We start from the raw sequence: 21,066 nt of genomic DNA, 5'->3' as shown, positions 1-21,066 counted from the left end.
ATACTAACAAAAACTGGACTATTGGTGGGTCTTGAGGACTGGCTTGAGAACCACTGCTCTACAGGCTGCTAATCATTTCTAAGGAATAAATGAGTGAAGTTTATGGACTACATTTTGTTCAAGTAGAAACGTTTATACACGGTTCTGAGAGTGAACGGGTAAAGCGTGCTGGCCAGAGCGTAATTCTTATTCCGTGGCCCCTCCTATTAGCCTCACTTGAGCCCTCACCAGATACTGATTATTCCCAGCAGACATGGAGCAGTGGCTGCTCCCAGTAACCAGTGCCAATCCCGCAACAGGTATGCCATCAGGGCAAGAGAAACCGAGCCCACACTCCAAAACATCCCAGTAATGATCTCAGCGAAGGTTCGATGCCGCGTATCCACCCACTCCACACCTGAGGAAAATCACAGAATAATAAAAATAGAGAGAAAGATTGTATCATCACCAAGACTAATTCTTTGTTACATGCCAATTAATTTCTGCATTACTAGATCTCAGCCACTAGAGGTCATACAAGTACAGCTAGAGACAGGCAGAACAGCTAGTGTAAAGTCTAGTGAATCACTATTTACTTTGTTCACACTACAGTGTTTGCAAATACTAAAATCAACCGATCAAGCGCTTATGTAAATAAAACGAAATGAATGGAATATTACCACAACGCTATACATTCATGTGGAACTTTTCCAAATAACACAAACAGGTAATGTAACAGATAGAAGAATGTAGCGCTTATTCACAAAAAAAGGGAGATATAAAGGCAATAATCACCTTAGAGATAGTGTTCCAGGAGCCGTGGATAACACCTTGAGTACCTTAGGAATAATGTACTGGGTACTGCAGGTAACACCTATAGATATTAATAAAAATAGAGCAAATTAGACATGTGCAATTCGTTTCGGTCCGAATATGAATTCGGACGAATTTTGGACAATTCGGACATTCGGGTACTTCCGAATGTCCGAATAGCCGAAGTGCCGAATTGCAGAGGTCCCAAAGTTCAGAAATTACCGAATTTCCAAAGTCTCGAAGTGCTGAGGTGCCGAAGTGCCGAAGTATAGTATAGAGTTTTAAAAGACCACTTCTAACAAACCTGAACAGTGCTCAGATCACCTACAGCTGGAAGGAAAAGGCCTTATGCATATCTGAGTTTCTGCAAGGTACACTATGGAGGAAACTATCTACTCTTAATACTGGACACTATAATTGTATTGAATTTTAACCACTTGCATACTTTTAAACTATGTATCTCTAACCACCATTTCTTTGTCATTGTATCTTAACTGGGTGTGCTTGTTCTTTAATATATGTAGGTGTGTGTGTGTGTGTGTGTGTATATACATGTGTGTATTTGTATGTATATATATATATATATATATATATATATATATATATATATATATATATATATATATGGATGTGTGTGTTTGCTCACACATACATGCATATATTCTGCAGTTTATCTTGTCCTGCATGCTAAGGCTAGTTGCTCCCTGCCCTGCTCATCACTGGTTTATTAACTTAAATGTTATTTAACATTCTGCTTATCTCTAAAGACTTTCTCTGTTATTTTTGCTCCCCCCCCCCCTTATTTTATTGATACCCACCCAAATGTCTTGCTTGACCAATCCTCACCTCTTCTGTGCATCTCCATTCCATAGATTTTATTGCAGTCCTGTTTTGACCCTATCATCCCTGTCTTCCACAGTCAGAGTTTTAAAAGACCACTTCTAACAAACCTGAACAGTGCTCAGATCACCTACAGCTGGAAGGAAAAGGCCTTATGCATATCTGAGTTTCTGCAAGGTACACTATGGAGGAAACTATCTACTCTTAATACTGGACACTATAATTGTATTGAATTTTAACCACTTGCATACTTTTAAACTATGTATCTCTAACCACCATTTCTTTGTCATTGTATCTTAACTGGGTGTGCTTGTTCTTTAATATATGTATGTGTGTGTGTGTGTGTGTGTGTGTGTGTGTGTGTGTGTATATATACATATGTGTATTTGTATGTATATATATAGATATATATATGGATGTGTGTGTTTGCTCACACATACATGCATATATTCTGCAGTTTATCTTGTCCTGCATGCTAAGGCTAGTTGCTCCCTGCCCTGCTCATCACTGGTTTATTAACTTAAATGTTATTTAACATTCTGCTTATCTCTAAAGACTTTCTCTGTTATTTTTGCTCCCCCCCCCCTTATTTTATTGATACCCACCCAAATGTCTTGCTTGACCAATCCTCACCTCTTCTGTGCATCTCCATTCCATAGATTTTATTGCAGTCCTGTTTTGACCCTATCATCCCTGTCTTCCACAGTCAGAGTTTTACAAGACCACTTCTAACAAACCTGACCAGTGCTCAGGGTCCCACCCCACCCCATGTTTCTTACTACATTTATAGATAGAATCCCTCACACAACTTTAGATAACTCCAAATAGCAGCTGCAAACACTACCAGTAATGAGCACAATCCACCTTCTTAACCCCTAACACTCAGTCCTCCTTCTTACTTCGGCTCATTCTCCTTTCCTCAAATTACCTACCCATCAGAGCAATGCTCTATATTCTCCTCCTCTCCTTCTCTCTTATCTCCCTCAGAATCAAAATATCTCATTCCACCCACCTCCCTCAACACACTCACATTTACATCAATCCCTCTTTGCTACACTCCCCCCTTATCTCATCTCAAGCCCTGCACTCATTTCTCTATTCTCTCTCTCCTGCTCTAACCCAATCTCACCCTAGTCGCCGCCCATATAAAACCCATTCACACCTCCTGTCACTATCTCTCCTCCTACTTCTGGCAGCTGGTGACGTCTCTCCCAACCCAGGGCCCCACACCTCATCTGCTCACACCAAAATAAATAGAAACCATGCAAACCTCCTCCAAATACCCTGCAGTTTATCCAACTCTACCAAAATTCAGTGTGCACTCTGGAACGCTCGCTCCATTTGCACTAACATCAAATCTACAGCCATACATGACCTCATCATCTCTAACTCGCTCACAATATTGGCACTCACTGAGACCTGGCTGTCCCCATCTGATACCGCTACTCCTGCTTCTTTATGTTTTGGTGGTCTACAGTTCTCCCATACTCCTAGACTCGACTGTAAAGGAGGTGGTGTAGGCATCCTTCTCTCCCCTCAATGCACCTTTCAACCTATCCTCCCTGCCCCTGCCCTATCCTTTACTTCCTTTGAAGTTCACACTGTACGCCTTTTTAAGCCCACTCCTTTAAGAATTGCCATCATCTATCGCCCCCCCCGGTCACCCTAAACTATTTATTGAACACTTTTCCTCCTGGTTACCCCATTTTCTTTCCTCTAGCACTCCCTCTCTCATACTTGGGGACTTCAATATCCCTATCAACAAGCTCAACTGCCCTGATGCCTCCCGTCTGCTCTCTGTAACCTCCTCCTTTGGACTCACACAGATTTCCTCCTCCGCAACTCACACCGCAGGAAACACTCTTGACCTCATCTTCACCAATCTCTGTACCACCTCTGATCTCTCCACTGATCCATTTCCTTTGTCTGACCACCATCTGCTAACATTTAACATCTGCATACCTCATACCAAAATTTCAACACCATCAACTCTCCAACCTCGCAGAAAACTCAACTCCCTCGATCTCCAGCACTTCTCCACCACACTCCAAACACTCCTTTTACCCATCTCAAATCTCAACTGCCCTAACTCTGCAACCTCACTCTACAACTCCACTCTCTCCTCTCAACTTGACATCATGGCACCTCCTACAGTTAAACGCAGCAAGCGCCCCCAACTACAACCCTGGCACACTAAGCTGACCCGTTACCTCCAAAAATGTTCCAGAACTGCTGAACGCTGCTGGAGAAAGTCTCACTCTGCATCTGACTTTGTCCACTATAAATTTATGCTGCGCTCCTACAGCATGGCTCTTTCCTCTGCAAAAGTAAACTACTTCAAAACCCTCATAAGCACACTGTCCCATCAACCCAAACACCTGTTTCACACTTTTGATGCTCTTCTTCGCCCTGTGACTACCCCTCCTTCCACCACCTTGTCCGCCACAAACTTTGCATCTCATTTCACTGAGAAGATCTCTACAATCAGGAAAGAGATCTCTAATCTCTCTCCTTCCCCTATCATTATATCACCCAACCCCACTCCCCCTACCATCCTATGCACATTTGCACCTGCTACAGCACAAGAGGTTTCTGCACTGCTCCTGTCCTCCCGCCCCACCACCTGCTCTCTCGATCCTATTCCCTTGCATCTCATCCGCACTTTGTCTCCCTTTCTTGCTCTTCCTCTCGCTAGCATTTTCAATCTCTCCCTTTCCTCTGGCACATTTCCCTCACCCTTCAAACATGCAACCGTAACCCCGATTCTGAAAAAGCCCAACCTTGATCCCAACTCCCCATCCAACTACCGCCCTATCTCGCTACTCCCATTTGCCTCCAAGATCCTCGAGAGAGTTGTGTACGCCAGATTGACAGACTTTCTCGAATCCAACTCTCTGCTTGACCCCCTTCAGTCTGGATTCCGCGCTGGTCACTCTGTCGAAACTGCTGTGACCAAAGTATCCAACGACTTAATTGCTGCTAAATCTCACGGCCAATACTCTATCCTAATCCTCCTTGATCTTTCTGCCGCATTTGACACTGTTGATCATCAACAGCTTCTTCACATTCTTCGTAACTTTGGTCTACGGGATACTGCTCTCTCCTGGTGCTCCTCCTACCTCTCCCAGCGCTCTTTCAGTGTTTCTTTCTCTGGTTCTGCCTCTTCTCACCAACCCCTCTCTGTCGGCGTCCCCCAAGGATCTGTCCTCGGCCCCCTATTGTTCTCTATCTATACTGCCTCCCTTGGTAAACTCATCAGCTCCTTTGGTTTCCAATATCATTTATATGCAGATGACACGCAAATCTACCTGTCCTCCCCTGATCTCTCTCCGCCCACCTTGACTCGTGTTTCTGACTGCCTCTCTGCTATTTCCAACTGGATGGCTGCTCACTTCCTTAAACTCAACCTGTCCAAAACAGAACTTCTAGTTTTTCCTCCCTCAAGTGCTGCTACTCCTGTTGTCTCCATCCAAGTCAACGGTGCTACTATCACCTCTACCTCGCAGGCTCGCTGCCTAGGGGTTCTTTTCAATTCTGACCTCTCTTTTACTCCCCATGTCCAATCGATAGTCAAATCCTGTCGCTTCCAACTCAAGAACATAGCGCGCATCCGCCCATATCTAACGCCGGACGCGGCTAAGATATTGGTTCATGCTGTTGTTCTCTCTCGCCTCGACTACTGCAATCCCCTTCTGACCGGTCTTACATGTTCCCAGCTTGCACCGCTGCAATCTGTAATGAACGCGGCTGCGAGGCTTATTTTCCTGTCCGGTCACACCTCCCACGCCTCCACGCTCTGTCAGTCCCTGCATTGGCTTCCAGTTAGATATAGGGCCCAATTCAAAATTCTGTCACTTGCTTACAAATCCCTACATAATGCTGCTCCAACATACCTATCCTCCCTCATACACAAGTATGTCCCGTCGAGACCCCTGCGCTCATCCCAAGACCTACGCCTATCCTCTGCCCGGATCCCCACCTCTGACGCTCGCCTTCAAGACTTCTCTAGGGCTGCACCTATTCTGTGGAACTCCCTTCCCTCCTCAATCAGACTTTCACCCAGCCTCCACTCCTTCAAAAAATCTTTGAAAACTCACTTCTTCGTTAAAGCGTATCAATTAAACTGTCAGCAGGCTTCTCATCCCCCACCCCATGACTCCTTTCCTGCAACTGTCAAAAATGACCTACCAAGCACTCAATAAACCCTTCTCTAACAAACTATTTAATTCCCCTACTTTAACCCGTTTGTGTCACTATACCCCACTCCCTCTAGCATGTAAGCTCATTGAGCAGGGCCCTCAACCCCCTCTGTTCCTGTACGTCCAGTGGTCTGATCTCAATTATGTGTCTGTTAGTCCACCCATTGTACAGCGCTACGGAATTTGTTGGTGCTATATAAATAATAAAATAATAATAATAAAAATAATAATATAGTACTGCCTAAGTACTAATATACCTACCCAGTGGAAGAAGAATAATGTTACCCTATATACAATTTTAAATAAAAAGTATACAAACATAACCAGGATTCAGCTGTAAGCATTTGCAACACTTACAACAATCAAGTAACATACAGTCATATAAAATGTAAGTTACTTAGCCAGTCAATGTAATGACAGGAATGAATAAGTAGATAACTCCCTAATTCCCACGGTATTAGGGAGTTATCTACTAAAAGGCTGAAAGACCTAAATTGGTCTTTCAGCCAAATTTACTAATACTAAGTAAAGATTGTGTAATGTTGACTCTGAGGCCTGTCAAGTAAACTAATTGACTTGTCGATAGAAACTCATATATAATATAGCAAATTGATTATAGTTATATTGTTTTGTTGCTTTGCATTTTATAGTGTGTATTATTAAATGTATATATATATTTTAAGCAAAGTCTGTTTATTGGCCATCTGCCGTTTCTAAGTGTTTATATCACCGCTTAAAACAAAGAACTACAGGGTCCCTGAAGGCTCTGTGTGTGTGAATATCATCAGATATTATTCAATCTATATTCCATACATATAAAACCTTAGATTACCCAACAATACTATAAAAACAAGTAAGGAGCAATGTCCATAAGTATAAAAACCGGAACGCGTTTCACTACACCATGTAGCTTCCTCAGCCGGATTACTTTATATCGTTGTGGTAATATTTCATTCATTTTGTTCTCCTTTTTTTTTTTGTGAATAAGCGCTACATTCTTCTATCTGTTACAAATACTAAAATCGACAAAAAGAAGTTGGAATAATTCCAGTTCTCACCCCACATTAGTGCTCGCTGTAAATAACATCATATGAAATTACAGGCTACAATATTGATCCCAAACTAATCCTAACCGACTCACTGTAAACTCCTATAACTCCTGAAAACATGCTGAGGGATAAGAGTGAAGGGGTGAAACATTGACATTAGATTCAATTTGCTATTTTTTTTAAATTAGGTTTTTTTTTGCAAAATTTGGAAAATCTTGATTTAGACATAACTAATTTAGTTTGAAAATGTTGTTAATTGCTGACATTTAGACTCCCATTATCCCCATGGGTTGGAATGACAAAGTTACAAAGTAGAAATTTAGGAAGTTATCTGCTAAACTACAGAAAGATGAGAATTGAGAAAATCCTTGTCCTCCAATGTGTGCTCTCAGTTGTTTAGTAGATAAGTCCCTAATTTGCTCTCCTTACATGGGATTGGATCTGAAATAATTCCAATTAATTCCGTTTTATCTTGGTTTCTATTCATAATCAGCCAAACAGCACATGTCTAATCTGTGGTACATGTTAGAGTGGGTGAATATTAAGACATAGCTTACCTTATAGCTTGCACAGCACACTGTGGGTACAATAAGCTGCATCATGACAGCACCACATGTAGCAATGTACTTGGTGCTGTAACGAGTACCATTAGTGTAAACGCAGCTTTGATGGCATTGGAATCTCTTTAAAGGCATCGCTATAATGACACAAACTGACCTAAACAGATTTTACAGAGTGATTTCTAACCTATCACCTAACCCTGAGCTTAGTGCTCTGTTCTAAGAAATCATTCCTATCCATTCTATACACTGACTCATTTTGTACAGAGAGGGATATCATTCTTACTCAGGGCCACTGTAGTAATAGAGAGCCCAGCCAGGGATATGCCACAAAGAGTCCGGCATACAGCTAGCATGGTATAGGAGATGGACACAGCAGACAGACTCCCAAATACAAATGATAAGATATAGCAGATCAGTAACATCGTACGGCGGCCATACCTGGTGAAAGACACATCAGTAACATTCTATCAGTGACATTCTATCAGTGACATTCTATCAGTGATATTCTATCAGTAACATTCTATCAGTGATGTTCTATCAGTGACATTCTATCAGTGACATTCTATCAGTGACATTCTATCAGTGATATTCTATCAGTAACATTCTATCAGTGATGTTCTATCAGTAACATTCTATCAGTAACATTCTATCAGTGACATTCTATCAGTGACATTCTATCAGTAACATTCTATCGGTGACATTCTATCAGTGACATTCTATCAGTGATATTCTATCAGTAACATTCTATCAGTGATATTCTATCAGTAACATTCTATCAGTGATGTTCTATCAGTAACATTCTATCAGTAACATTCTATCAGTGATGTTCTATCAGTAACATTCTATCAGTGATATTCTATCAGTAACATTCTATCAGTGATGTTCTATCAGTGATGTTCTATCAGTGATATTCTATCAGTGATATTCTATCAGTGATGTTCTATCAGTAACATTCTATCAGTAACATTCTATCAGTGATGTTCTATCAGTAACATTCTATCAGTAACATTCTATCAGTGATATTCTATCAGTAACATTCTATCAGTGATGTTCTATCAGTGATGTTCTATCAGTAACATTCTATCAGTAACATTCTATCAGTGATGTTCTATCAGTGATGTTCTATCAGTAACATTCTATCAGTGATGTTCTATCAGTGACGTTCTATCAGTGACATTCTATCAGTGACATTCTATCAGTGACATTCTATCAGTGACATTCTATCAGTGACATTCTATCAGTGACATTCTATCAGTGACATTCTATCAGTGATATTCTATCAGTAACATTCTATCAGTGACATTCTATCAGTGATGTTCTATCAGTAACATTCTATCAGTGACATTCTATCAGTGACATTCTATCAGTGATATTCTATCAGTAACATTCTATCAGTGATGTTCTATCAGTAACATTCTATCAGTGATGTTCTATCAGTAACATTCTATCAGTAACATTCTATCAGTAACATTCTATCAGTGATATTCTATCAGTAACATTCTATCAGTGATGTTCTATCAGTGACATTCTATCAGTGATGTTCTATCAGTGATGTTCTATCAGTGACATTCTATCAGTGACATTCTATCAGTGACATTCTATCAGTGATATTCTATCAGTGATATTCTATCAGTAACATTCTGTCGGTGACATTCTATCAGTAACATTCCATTAGTTATATTCTATCAGTAACATTCTATCAGTGATGTTCTATCAGTAACATTCTATCAGTAACATTCTATCAGTGATGTTCTATCAGTAACATTCTATCAGTAACATTCTATCAGTGATATTCTATCAGTAACATTCTATCAGTGATGTTCTATCAGTAACATTCTATCAGTAACATTCTATCAGTGATGTTCTATCAGTAACATTCTATCAGTAACATTCTATCAGTAACATTCTATCAGTAACATTCTATCAGTGATGTTCTATCAGTGACATTCTATCAGTGACATTCTATCAGTGATGTTCTATCAGTGACATTCTATCAGTGACATTCTATCAGTGACATTCTATCAGTGATATTCTATCAGTAACATTCTATCAGTGATATTCTATCAGTAACATTCTATCAGTGACATTCTATCAGTGATGTTCTATCAGTAACATTCTATCAGTGACATTCTATCAGTGACATTCTATCAGTGACATTCTATCAGTGATATTCTATCAGTGATATTCTATCAGTAACATTCTATCAGTGATGTTCTATCAGTAACATTCTATCAGTAACATTCTATCAGTGATGTTCTATCAGTAACATTCTATCAGTAACATTCTATCAGTAACATTCTATCAGTGATATTCTATCAGTAACATTCTATCAGTGATGTTCTATCAGTGACATTCTATCAGTAACATTCTATCAGTGATGTTCTATCAGTGACATTCTATCAGTGATGTTCTATCAGTGACATTCTATCAGTGATGTTCTATCAGTGACATTCTATCAGTGACATTCTATCAGTGATGTTCTATCAGTGACATTCTATCAGTGATGTTCTATCAGTGACATTCTATCAGTGATGTTCTATCAGTGACATTCTATCAGTGACATTCTATCAGTGACATTCTATCAGTGATATTCTATCAGTAACATTCTATCAGTGATGTTCTATCAGTGACATTCTATCAGTGACATTCTATCAGTGATGTTCTATCAGTGACATTCTATCAGTGACATTCTATCAGTAACATTCTATCAGTGACATTCTATCAGTAACATTCTATTGGTAACATTCTATCGGTAACATTCTATCAGTAACATTCTACCGGTAACATTCTATCGGTAACATTCCATTAGGGATATTCTATCGGTGACATTCTATCAGTAACATTCTATCAGTAACATTCTGCCGGTAACATTCTATCGGTGGCATTCTGTCGGTGACATTCTATCGGTGACATTCCATTAGTTATATTCTATCAGTAACATTCTATTGGTAACATTCTATCGGTAACATTCCATTAGTGACATTCTATCAGTAACATTACATTAGTTATATTCTATCAGTAGCATTCTATCGGTAACATTATATCGGTAACATTCCATTAGTGACATTCTATCAGTAACATTCCATTAGTTATATTCTATCAGTAACATTCTGTCGGTGACATTCTATCAGTAACATTCCATTAGTTATATTCTATCAGTAACATACTATCGGTAACATTCTATCGGTGACATTCTATCAGTAACAGTCTATCAGTAACATTCTACCGGTAACATTCTACTGGTGACATTCTATTAGTGACATTCATGAAAAGCTCCACATTCCTCACTTAATCCACCACTACATTAATCTTTTATCAATCATTCCCTTATTTGCATCACTCACAGCACACACTCATATAACTCACTCCCAGCACGTACTCATATCACCCACTCACAGTACACATTCATAACACTCACTCACTCACAGCACACACTCATTACACTCACTCACAGCAGTCACTCACTCACCTGTCAGAGAGGTAGCCAATGCATATGGCTCCCATTGTCACTCCAATGAAAAAGAAAGTGGCCAGAGCTGAATTTAACCATTTCCTCTCACAGACCAGGTCCCACTGCAAAACAGAAATCCAATCAGACAGTGCAGCAACTGCAATGATTGTGGGCATTAAGATGCTAGTTTGTAGGGACTGTGGGCATTAAGATGCTAGTTTGTAGGGATTGTGGGCATTGAGATGCTAGTTGTAGGGATTGTGGGCATTAAGATGCTAGTTTGTAGGGATTGTGGGCATTAAGATGCTAGTTGTAGGGACTGTGGGCATTAACATGCTAGTTTGTAGTGATTGTGGGCATTAAGATGCTAGTTTGTAGGGATTGTGGGCATTGAGATGCTAGTTGTAGGGATTGTGGGCATTAAGATGCTAGTTTGTAGGGATTGTGGGCATTAAGATGCTAGTTGTAGGGACTGTGGGCATTAACATGCTAGTTTGTAGGGATTGTGGGGATTAAGATGCTAGTTTGTAGGGATTGTGGGCATTAAGATGCTAGTTTGTAGGGATTGTGGGCATTAAGATGCTAGTTTGTAGGAATTGTGGGCATTAAGATGCTAGTTGTAGGGACTGTGGGCATTAACATGCTAGTTTGTAGGGATTGTGGGGATTAACATGCTAGTTTGTAGGGACTGTGGGCATTAACATGCTAGTTTGTAGGGATTGTGAGGATTAACATTGTGGCAAACCTAGCCACTTCTGGACATGTAGGGCTGAGTACTATGTTCAGTTTTGCTATGTTCGTCTTTGTCTGCAGTGTGTAGCATTCGTATGCTAGCGGCACAAAAGCCGCAAGCATACATATGATAGTTTCACAGTATTAAAATCCACTGTTCGTGAAACTAATCAAACTAATCAAACCATTAGATCTCATTAGGGAGCACTGGGAGGGAGGAGTAACTACAAATGGTACCTCTATTGTCCCATATGTGCTAGAGTTTAGGGAACGTTTTGAGGCTTTGACCCAGAACATCCGTTTCCAACCTCCAAGGGGCCCAACAGCAACAGCGCAGGTGGTATGATAAGGAGGCCAGGGACCGCAGCTTTCAGGTCGGCCAGAAGGTGTTGATCTTACGGCCGGTCCACAATGACAAGCTGCAGGCTTCCTGATACAAGGTGGTAGAGCAAATCTGCAACACTACCTATGTGATCGGCCCGTGCGCTGGAGCAGGGGACCGACGCATGCTCCATGTGAATATGCTAAAGCCCTACTACGAGCGTACAGAAGAGGTAACCGCTATTTGCGCCTCCACCGCGGAGGACTTTGATAACTTACCCCTCCCAGACCTCCTAGAGAAGGAGGGCCGGAAGGAGGGCCTGGGAGAGGTACAGTTAGGTGAGCACCTGAGCCCTCAGGAAAGGGCACAGGCTCAACATTTAATTAGGCAGCAGCCAACAGAAACCTGAACCTGCCAAGATAGAGGCCGTAGCCAAGTGGCCAACTCCCCATACTAAGACCCAAGTCCTAGCCTTCCTGGGTACCGCAGGGTAATATTGTAAGTTTGTACCCGATTATAGCACCCTGGCCAAACCTCTCACTGATTTAACACGCAAAAATCTCCCTTAGTTAGTAGTCTGGGCCCCAGAGTGTGAACAGGCATTCCAACAACTGAAAACTGCTCTAGTTAATGCACCTGTACTTGCTGCTCCTGATCCAACTAAACAATTTCTTGTCCACACAGATGCTTCAATGTTTTGATTGGGAGCAGTGCTGAGCCAAGTCATAGCAGATGGCGGCGAACATCCAGTGGTTTACTTAAGCAGAAAACTTTTACCCCAGGAAGTAAGCTACGCCGCCATCGAAAAGGAATGCCTGGCCGTGATGTGGGCCCTAAAAAAGCTGCAGCCCTATTTGTATGGACAACCCTTTTCCTTTCTCACAGATCACAACCCGTTGGTGTGGCTAAACAGGGTGTCAGGAGACAATGCCAGGCTGCTGCGCTGGAGTTTGGCGCTGCAGCCTTTTGATTTTAGCATCCACTACCGCCATGGGAAACAAAATGGCAACGCCGACGGGTTATCTAGACAAACTGAACTTGAAAAGTGATCTGTGAGTACTCCTCCGGACATCCCCAAGCCGATCCGTTGGGATCAGACTGTGTATGACGGCTTGGTTCTGGGGGAGCATTGTGGCAAACCTAGCCACTTCTGGACATGTAGGGCTGAGTACTATGTTCACTTTTGCTATGTTCGTCTTTGTCTGCAGTGTTTAGCATTCGTATGCTAGTGGCACCAAAGCCGCAAGCATACATATGATAGTTTCACGAACAGTATTAAAATCCACTGTTCGTGAAACTAATCAAACTACCGAATGGGAGACCACACAAGGGGATTGTGTGTCTCCCATTAATGATAGCAGCATTGTATCTGTGACAGACCCCTTTTGGGAGTAACAGATACCATCTCGGAGAATTGCCTGCTTGTACCTGGATTATCGTGGACTGCTCTGGATCTGTTCGGTATACGCAGCCACGTGGGGAGAACAATGGGTCGCGGCCATTTTGACCGCACGAACTAATGACCGAACCCTCACAAACTTTCCACACGATGAATCTCCACCTTACCGGTAACTTACACTCATGCTGTTCGACAGATCCAGAGTACCGAACTAGAGACACTATATCCATGAGAGAGTTTTCGGTTATGTTATGTGGTTCCAGAGTAAATGGTGCAAACGTGTATCTAGTGAACGGCCCAACCGATTTAGGGGATTTTCGCGTATATTGTTCCCCTAGAGCTCCGTTCTCTGATACACTTAGTACATTGTATTTCCGTTGCATTTTGTGTGTGTTATTAAACTTATAAATAACTGTTAAATATTCTGCACGGTACAGTGGGAGGGATTCCCACTGTAAATGTATTATCTCCTCCGGATACGGGGAGGAGTTGTTGTACGGCATAAAAGCCCGAGTTGCAGAATAAAGATTATTCCTACTTTTGACCCTCAACACAGAGTCTCGTCTCGTGCTTGGAGGGGATGGTTATTATGCTGATTCGTATTCTCTCGGAACGTGTTTCGTTATAACTGACTTCATCCTGGGGGAAAGGACACCTTCTCAGCGGCGTAAACCCCTACTACACCGGGGTGCCGCTACAATTGGTGGCAGCGGCGGGATCGTTCTTTCACCCCAGAAGGGCAGCTACCGAGAGCGATCAGGATGGAAGCCTACTACGGAAGGCTGAAACGATCTACCCTGAAAGACTTGTTGGAGAGCCGTGGTCGTTCGGCTAGCAACAAAAAGAAAAGAGACATTCTGGCAGAATTGGTCGCATTGGACTTAGCCGAACAAAATGGCGAACTGGGTGTTGAACTAAACCCAGAACCGGAGGTCGCATTGGTCTGAACCCCGGAAGACGAACTATTCGACCACGAGGTGAGGGTAAGACTGGCTCACTACGGACCGAATCCCTCACCTAGGATCGTTACACAAGTAATCGCAGCAGTCGATGCCAACCGGCGCCAGACTCCAGCCAGTGCCAGTCCAATTGCTGGAACTTTCCAAACTCCCGAGGAAAAGAGGAAAGTACATTTTGCCGCTTTTAAAAGTTTTGTGGAAACGGAGGGGGAGATTGACCAGTACTTAGCTGATTTTGAGCGTCAATGTGCCCTACATAAAGTACCTCCCGAGGAGTGGGTTAAGATTTTGTCGGGTAAATTATCCGGGCGAGCCAGTGATGCTTTCCGCGCGATTCCTGACCATGAAGTGGGAAGTTATCGCTTGGTCAAGGAAGCCCTATTGTCCCGGTATGCTATAACTCCTGAAGCATATCGGAGACGCTTTCGGGAATCCCGAAAGCAAACCGGTGACTCCTACACCGAGTGGGCCTGCCGATTACAACGCACGGCTGCCCACTGGATGGATGGTGTGACGAAACTAATCTGGCCACATTGTATTGGAGGAGCCTGGTTGCCCGCCTGCTGCCTTTGGACTATGGCCCTGGGAGATTGGGCCCTTTACAAACAGTATTCGGCCCTAACAGAGTGCATGTCACTCATTCTGGCCCTTTAAATACAGTGGGGCCATTCGGTACTTGCCCTGTGTGAGCAGTGATACCCCCCAGATAGCTATGCCATGGAGCCTATTCATATAATGAAAGACTATGGGAAAGACTTTGGCTCCATGGCAATTAAACTGTATTTGTGTGGTCTGTGTGCCATTCACCTAATAATGTGCACGCAGACCTGAGCTATCTGGGGATATGTTAAATGTCTGTGTTCACTGTATTAAATATGACTTTATGTATTTTAAAGAGTTTTATGTTGTTTTGCAACCATGTGGTTAATGGAGTCTGCCTCTAGTCCTGGATAATTAGATTTCTTCTCCAATTATCTCCAGGGCAGAAGGGAGGAAGCCAGGATGCATTGTGGGGATGTTTTACTTTTACTGTTTGAGCCAGGGGGAATAAAAGATACTTTTATTAACTTTTGAACCCCTGGTCTGATTCATGCCATTTTTTAATATGTTGTTCCCCTGAATGGATTGATTGTGGATATGTATTTTTATGTGAATGTGATGTATGGTTTTAAAGTTATGAAAGTTGTGTAAAAGTATATTTTGAACTGTACACATAATGGGATTAAGTGTCACACTAAGGGGAGGGGATGTGTGGGAGGTAACATCTATGTTATTGGTTATTTTATGCCTCCCCCTGGGTGTGGCCTGTATGTGTACTCATGTAATAAAAACCAGGCTGGGTGCCCAGCACCTCAGACCACTGCTTGACCTTCAACACGGAGCCTTGTCTCGTTCTTGGGGGGATTCACTGTATGCTGTTGGAGATTTGACTGCTAGGAGTGTAAGCTGATGTCTGCTTTTCCTATTCATCTGCTAGCAGCTATTTGTGAGGTTCCAGCTGGAGTGCTACCTTATTCACCTATATTCAGTTCGTGAGTTCTGATGTTCTGCAGTAGCTGTGCCTTTCTGAGAAAAGGGGATTATCGCCTAAACGGAATTTAACCCCTCATATGCTGAAACGGTCCGTTACAGATGGGTGCCAAGCTACCACCGCAGAGGAGGTACTACAACTGTTTTTGTTAGAGCATTTTTTCGAAAAGGTGGACCAAGAGATCCGAGAGTGGATTCGGGATAGGAGACCTCTTACCCTACCCGAAGCCCGCAAACCTGATCCCTCGGTCCAAAAGACAACTCCCCGAGTAGAAAGCCGCTCCGTCAGCACTACTCCAACCACCCCCGTTAACCAACCCGCCTACAACAGTTCCTCCCGCTTCACCCAGTCCAGTACCACGGACCGCCGGCGGTGCCATAGGTGCCAACAGGTGGGCCACTTGAGAGACAAATGCCCACTGGATCCAGCTCGACAAACCTCTTGGAGGAAGCCTGCCGAGGGGAACACCCGCCCCTTTACCTTGAAGCCCGACCCCTGGGGGAAGAGCAATGGGAAATTTTACACGAAGCCAACCCCTTATATGCAGCTGCCGTAGACAACCGCCAACATCATCGGCAAACAGTCCGAGTAAATGGACAAGTTGTCAGTGGATTAAGAGACACTGGGGCCACACTAACATTGATCCAACACGACCTGATCCCAGAAAAAGAACATACTGGACAAACTGTGGCCGTTAGAGTGGCCGGGGGCGCTGTGCATCGTCTCCCCACGGCCCGAGTGCATTTTAACTGGGGGGTAGGGGCCGGCCAAGTCAATGTGGGCCTGATGAAGGGGTTACCAGCCGAAGTTCTCTTGGGAAATTATTTGGCTCCTCTGTTATCCGCTTTTGCCCCTCAAGGCCCTGCTGGTGCTTGTCCTGTCACCACCCGTGCTCAGACCCGTGCCATTGGAATCGGTCAGCCGGTCGCGGAGACCCAGGTAAGAACTAATCCTCTGACTGTGACGTTAGGGCAGACCTCCTTAGACTGGGATACCCCTGAGACTTTTGGGAGGGAGACCCGGGAAGACGTCACCCTACGAAAGTATAGGGATAAGGCAGATAAGGGGGAACCGGGGACAGATGGGGAAAGCTACGAGTGGGTGGGGGATAGACTGTACAGGATCCCTCAGGAACCCGCAGCAGGTAAAAACCCCGTCCCTCAGAAGCAACTAGTGCTACCCAAAAAGTATAGGCAAGAGATCATGAGGATTGCCCATGATGTACCCCTAGCTGGCCATTTAGGAGTACGTCGCACGGCCCATAGGATTACCCAGAACTTCTTCTGGCCCGGGTTTAACCGGGATGTGCGGCAGTACTGCAGAACCTGTGACACCTGCCAACGGGTGGGTAAGAGGGGGGATCACCCTAAGGCTAAATTAATGTCGATGCCGATCATTGGGGAACCCTTCTATCGGGTCGCCGTCGACATTGTAGGCCCCCTAGCTCGACCGAGTCCGTCCGGTAAGAAATACATTCTTACTGTGGTGGACTATGGGACCAGGTATCCGGAGGCAGTAGCTCTGTCAAATATTGAAGCTGAGACGGTAGCCGATGCGTTAGAGTATTCACCAGAGTGGGGTTCCCTAAGGAAATCCTCTCCGATCAGGGAACCCAGTTTACTGCCTTACTCACCCAACAGTTATGGAAAGTATGCCACATTAAACCCCTGCTCAGCTCCCCGTACCACCCCCAGACCAACGGCCTCTGTGAGCGCTTTAATGGGACTCTCAAACAAATGTTGAGGACCTTTACGGACGGTTGCAGAGACTGGGAGAGATTCTTACCCCACCTGTTATTCGCTTATAGGGAGGTACCCCAAGAATCTACCGGCTTTTCCCCCTTTGAGTTGTTGTATGGGAGAAGGGTGCGAGGCCCCCTTGACCTCATTCGGGACCACTGGGAAGGGGAAACCGGACAGGAAGGGACACCTATTGTGCCATATGTCCTGGAACTCCGGGACCGCATGGAGCAACTCTCTCTATTGGTAAGGGAGAATCTCCAGGCGGCCCAGGGGCGACAGAAGCGATGGTACGATAGGGGTGCCCGGCAACGACTTTTCCAAGTAGGGCAGAAAGTATTGGTGCTAAAACCTGTAAAGGACAACAAACTGCAGGCTGCGTGGCAGGGTCCTTACAAGGTTCTAGCCCAACTCTGCGACACCACCTACCTTATTGCCAGCTGTGCGGATGAAAGGATCCGACGATCCTTTCATGTGAACATGCTAAAGGAATACCAAGAAAGGCAGGAAGATATTCACGCTGTTTGTGCCCCAGCTACGGATGACCCCGAAAGTTTACCCTTACCTGATCTACTAGAGAGAGAGACCCACACCGACCCTATTAGTTTAGTAAAGTTGGGAGACCGATTGAGCCCCATTGAACTAGAACAAGCTAGGCAACTCCTATGGGAAAAACAGGATACCTTCTCCCAGGAACCAGGATACACCACCCTGGCCATGCATAAGGTAGAAACCCCAGGGCAGGCTCCCCTCCGACAGCCCCCTTACCATATTCCTGAAGCCGTCCGGGAAGGGATGCTGAAGGAGATACGAGAAATGACCCAGCTGGGGGTCATTGAGCCATCAGACAGTCCCTGGGCCTCTCCTGTAGTCCTGGTACCCAAGAAGGACGGAACCACCCGATTCTGCGTGGACTACAGGCGACTTAATGAAAAGACTACCACTGACGCTTACCCGATGCCCCGGGTAGACGAACTATTAGATCGCATAGCCAGGGGTAACTATCTCTCTACCATAGACCTCTGCAAAGGTTATTGGCAGATCCCCCTGGCCGAGGATGCCATCCCCAAGTCGGCATTTGTCACCCCGTTTGGCTTGTACCAATTCAAGGTCATGCCATTCGGGATGAAAAATGCCCCGGCTACATTCCAACGTATGGTGGATAGGCTCCTCGATGGATTCCAGGAATTTGCATGTGCATACCTGGATGACATTGCGATCTACATTGAGTCTTGGGAAGAACATCTAGTGCACGTAGGGGTAGTCCTAGATAAGATTCAGGCCGCGGGCCTGACACTAAAACCGGAGAAGTGCCATTTAGGAATGGCCGAGGTACAATACCTGGGTCACCGAGTAGGGTGTGGAAACCAGAGGCCGGAGCCTGCCAAGGTTGAAGCAGTGGCCAACTGGCCCACACCCAATACTAAGACCCAGATATTGGCCTTCCTAGGGACGGCGGGGTATTATAGGCGTTTTGTCCCTGATTATAGTACGATAGCCAAGCCCTTGACTGACCTGACCAAGAAGAATTTACCTAGGCAGGTCCTGTGGTCTCCCGCTTGCGAAGCCGCATTCCAATCCCTCAAACATGCACTTGTTAATGCCCCTGTCTTGGCTGCCCCAGTACCTAACAAACGTTTCCTTGTCCATACAGACGCTTCCATGTATGGACTGGGGGCTGTGCTGAGCCAAGTCGGGGAAGATGGAAGAGAGCATCCGGTCGCATACCTCAGCAGAAAGTTATTACCGAGGGAAGTGAGTTATGCGGCCGTGGAGAAGGAGTGCCTGGCCCTGGTATGGGCATTGAAAAAGCTAACCCCTTACCTCTATGGACAAGAATTCTCTCTGGTGACCGATCACAATCCCTTGGTATGGCTTAACCGGGTCGCAGGAGACAATGGCCGGTTGCTAAGATGGAGCTTAGCCCTGCAAACGTACAATTTTACCATCAGCTACCGACCCGGTAAACTAAATGGCAACGCCGATGGGCTGTCTCGACAGCTTGACAATTCTCCGGACAAGTGAAGTCCGGTCATCCCTAGGTTAATCCGAAAGGATTAAGCCAGGTCTGCCGGAGTGTACCACTAGGAGGGAGCCGTGTGACAGACCCCTTTTGGGAGTAACAGATACCATCTCGGAGAATTGCCTGCTTGTACCTGGATTATCGTGGACTGCTCTGGATCTGTTCGGTATACGCAGCCACGTGGGGAGAACAATGGGTCGCGGCCATTTTGACCGCACGAACTAATGACCGAACCCTCACGAACTTTCCACACGATGAATCTCCACCTTACCGGTAACTTACACTCATGCTGTTCGACAGATCCAGAGTACCGAACTAGAGACACTATATCCACGAGAGAGTTTTCGTTTATGTTATGTGGTTCCAGAGTAAATGGTGCAAACGTGTATCTAGTGAACGGCCCAACCGATTTAGGGGATTTTCGCGTATATTGTTCCCCTAGAGCTCCGTTCTCTGATACACGTAGTACATTGTATTTCCGTTGCATTTTGTGTGTGTTATTAAACTTATAAATAACTGTTAAATATTCTGCACGGTACAGTGGGAGGGATTCCCACTGTAAATGTATTATCTCCTCCGGATACGGGGAGGAGTTGTTGTACGGCATAAAAGCCCGAGTTGCAGAATAAAGATTATTCCTACTTTTGACCCTCAACACAGAGTCTCGTCTCGTGCTTGGAGGGGATGGTTATTATGCTGATTCGTATTCTCTCGGAACGTGTTTCATTATAACTGACTTCATCCTGGGGGAAAGGACACCTTCTCAGCGGCGTAAACCCCTACTACACCGGGGTGCCGCTACAGTATCCATAGTCAATTAATGTAAAAGTTAATTTAAAGCCCAGCTGTGTTTGGTTGTCGAGTGCCTGGAACCAAAATCGGCTACTCGACTTCACGAACACCGCTGGATTTCCATACCGTTCGGATAAATTATTATTTCGGGGATCATTCGGCTAATTCAACATACTATTATACCAGTTATGGATTTTAATGTGAAATTTTATGTTTTTCTGTACGGAAAGATAATGTGATTAACAGTACATTCTTGCACAATTATCTCTCCTGTACAGCAATGTATGATGGGAAATAGTCTTGCAGGCTAAGTTCCCCACACATCACTGCTACAACCTTGCTACACCCAGGGATGTGTCTTCCACGACACAAACAAGGCATCTGCCTTGGGCGCACTTAGCAGGGGGCGGCAAAAAAAGCCACCCCCCAAACGCCCAGGCAGATCCCTTGTTTGCGTCGGGTCCTGGGGGGTTCAAGAGCTGGCCAGCTGGCCACTTTTTAGCCCCCCGAGGCAGGCAGTGGGCAGCAAGGGAGCATACTCACCTGAGCACTTCCTGCTCAGCTCCCTCAGCGCCGCTTAATGAAGCTGGGAACCCGAATATGATGTCACTCCAGCTCCCGGCATCACTAAGCGGCTAAGGAAGATTAAACCTCCCTCGCTGCCTACTCAGCCTG

The 21,066-nt window shown here is 44.5% G+C and overlaps 1 protein-coding gene across 1 annotated transcript in view; it reads right to left on the bottom strand.

The window, feature by feature from the left end:
* LOC134587636 (solute carrier family 22 member 7-like) overlaps positions 1-21,066 on the bottom strand; it is a 113,914-nt gene that overhangs the window by 57,341 nt on the left and 35,507 nt on the right. The window contains exons 2-4 of the mRNA XM_063444168.1: positions 10,913-11,016; positions 7,727-7,881; positions 229-397 (exon numbers count right to left, since the gene is read on the bottom strand). Coding sequence (XP_063300238.1) covers positions 229-397; positions 7,727-7,881; positions 10,913-11,016 — 428 coding nt within the window. The remainder of the gene's footprint in view (positions 1-228; positions 398-7,726; positions 7,882-10,912; positions 11,017-21,066) is intronic.

Source organism: Pelobates fuscus, chromosome 2, assembly GCF_036172605.1.
Source record: "Pelobates fuscus isolate aPelFus1 chromosome 2, aPelFus1.pri, whole genome shotgun sequence".
NCBI lineage: Eukaryota > Metazoa > Chordata > Amphibia > Anura > Pelobatidae > Pelobates > Pelobates fuscus.
The sequence above is the reverse complement of the archived record's forward strand: the minus strand, read 5'-3'. Positions and strand labels throughout refer to the sequence as shown.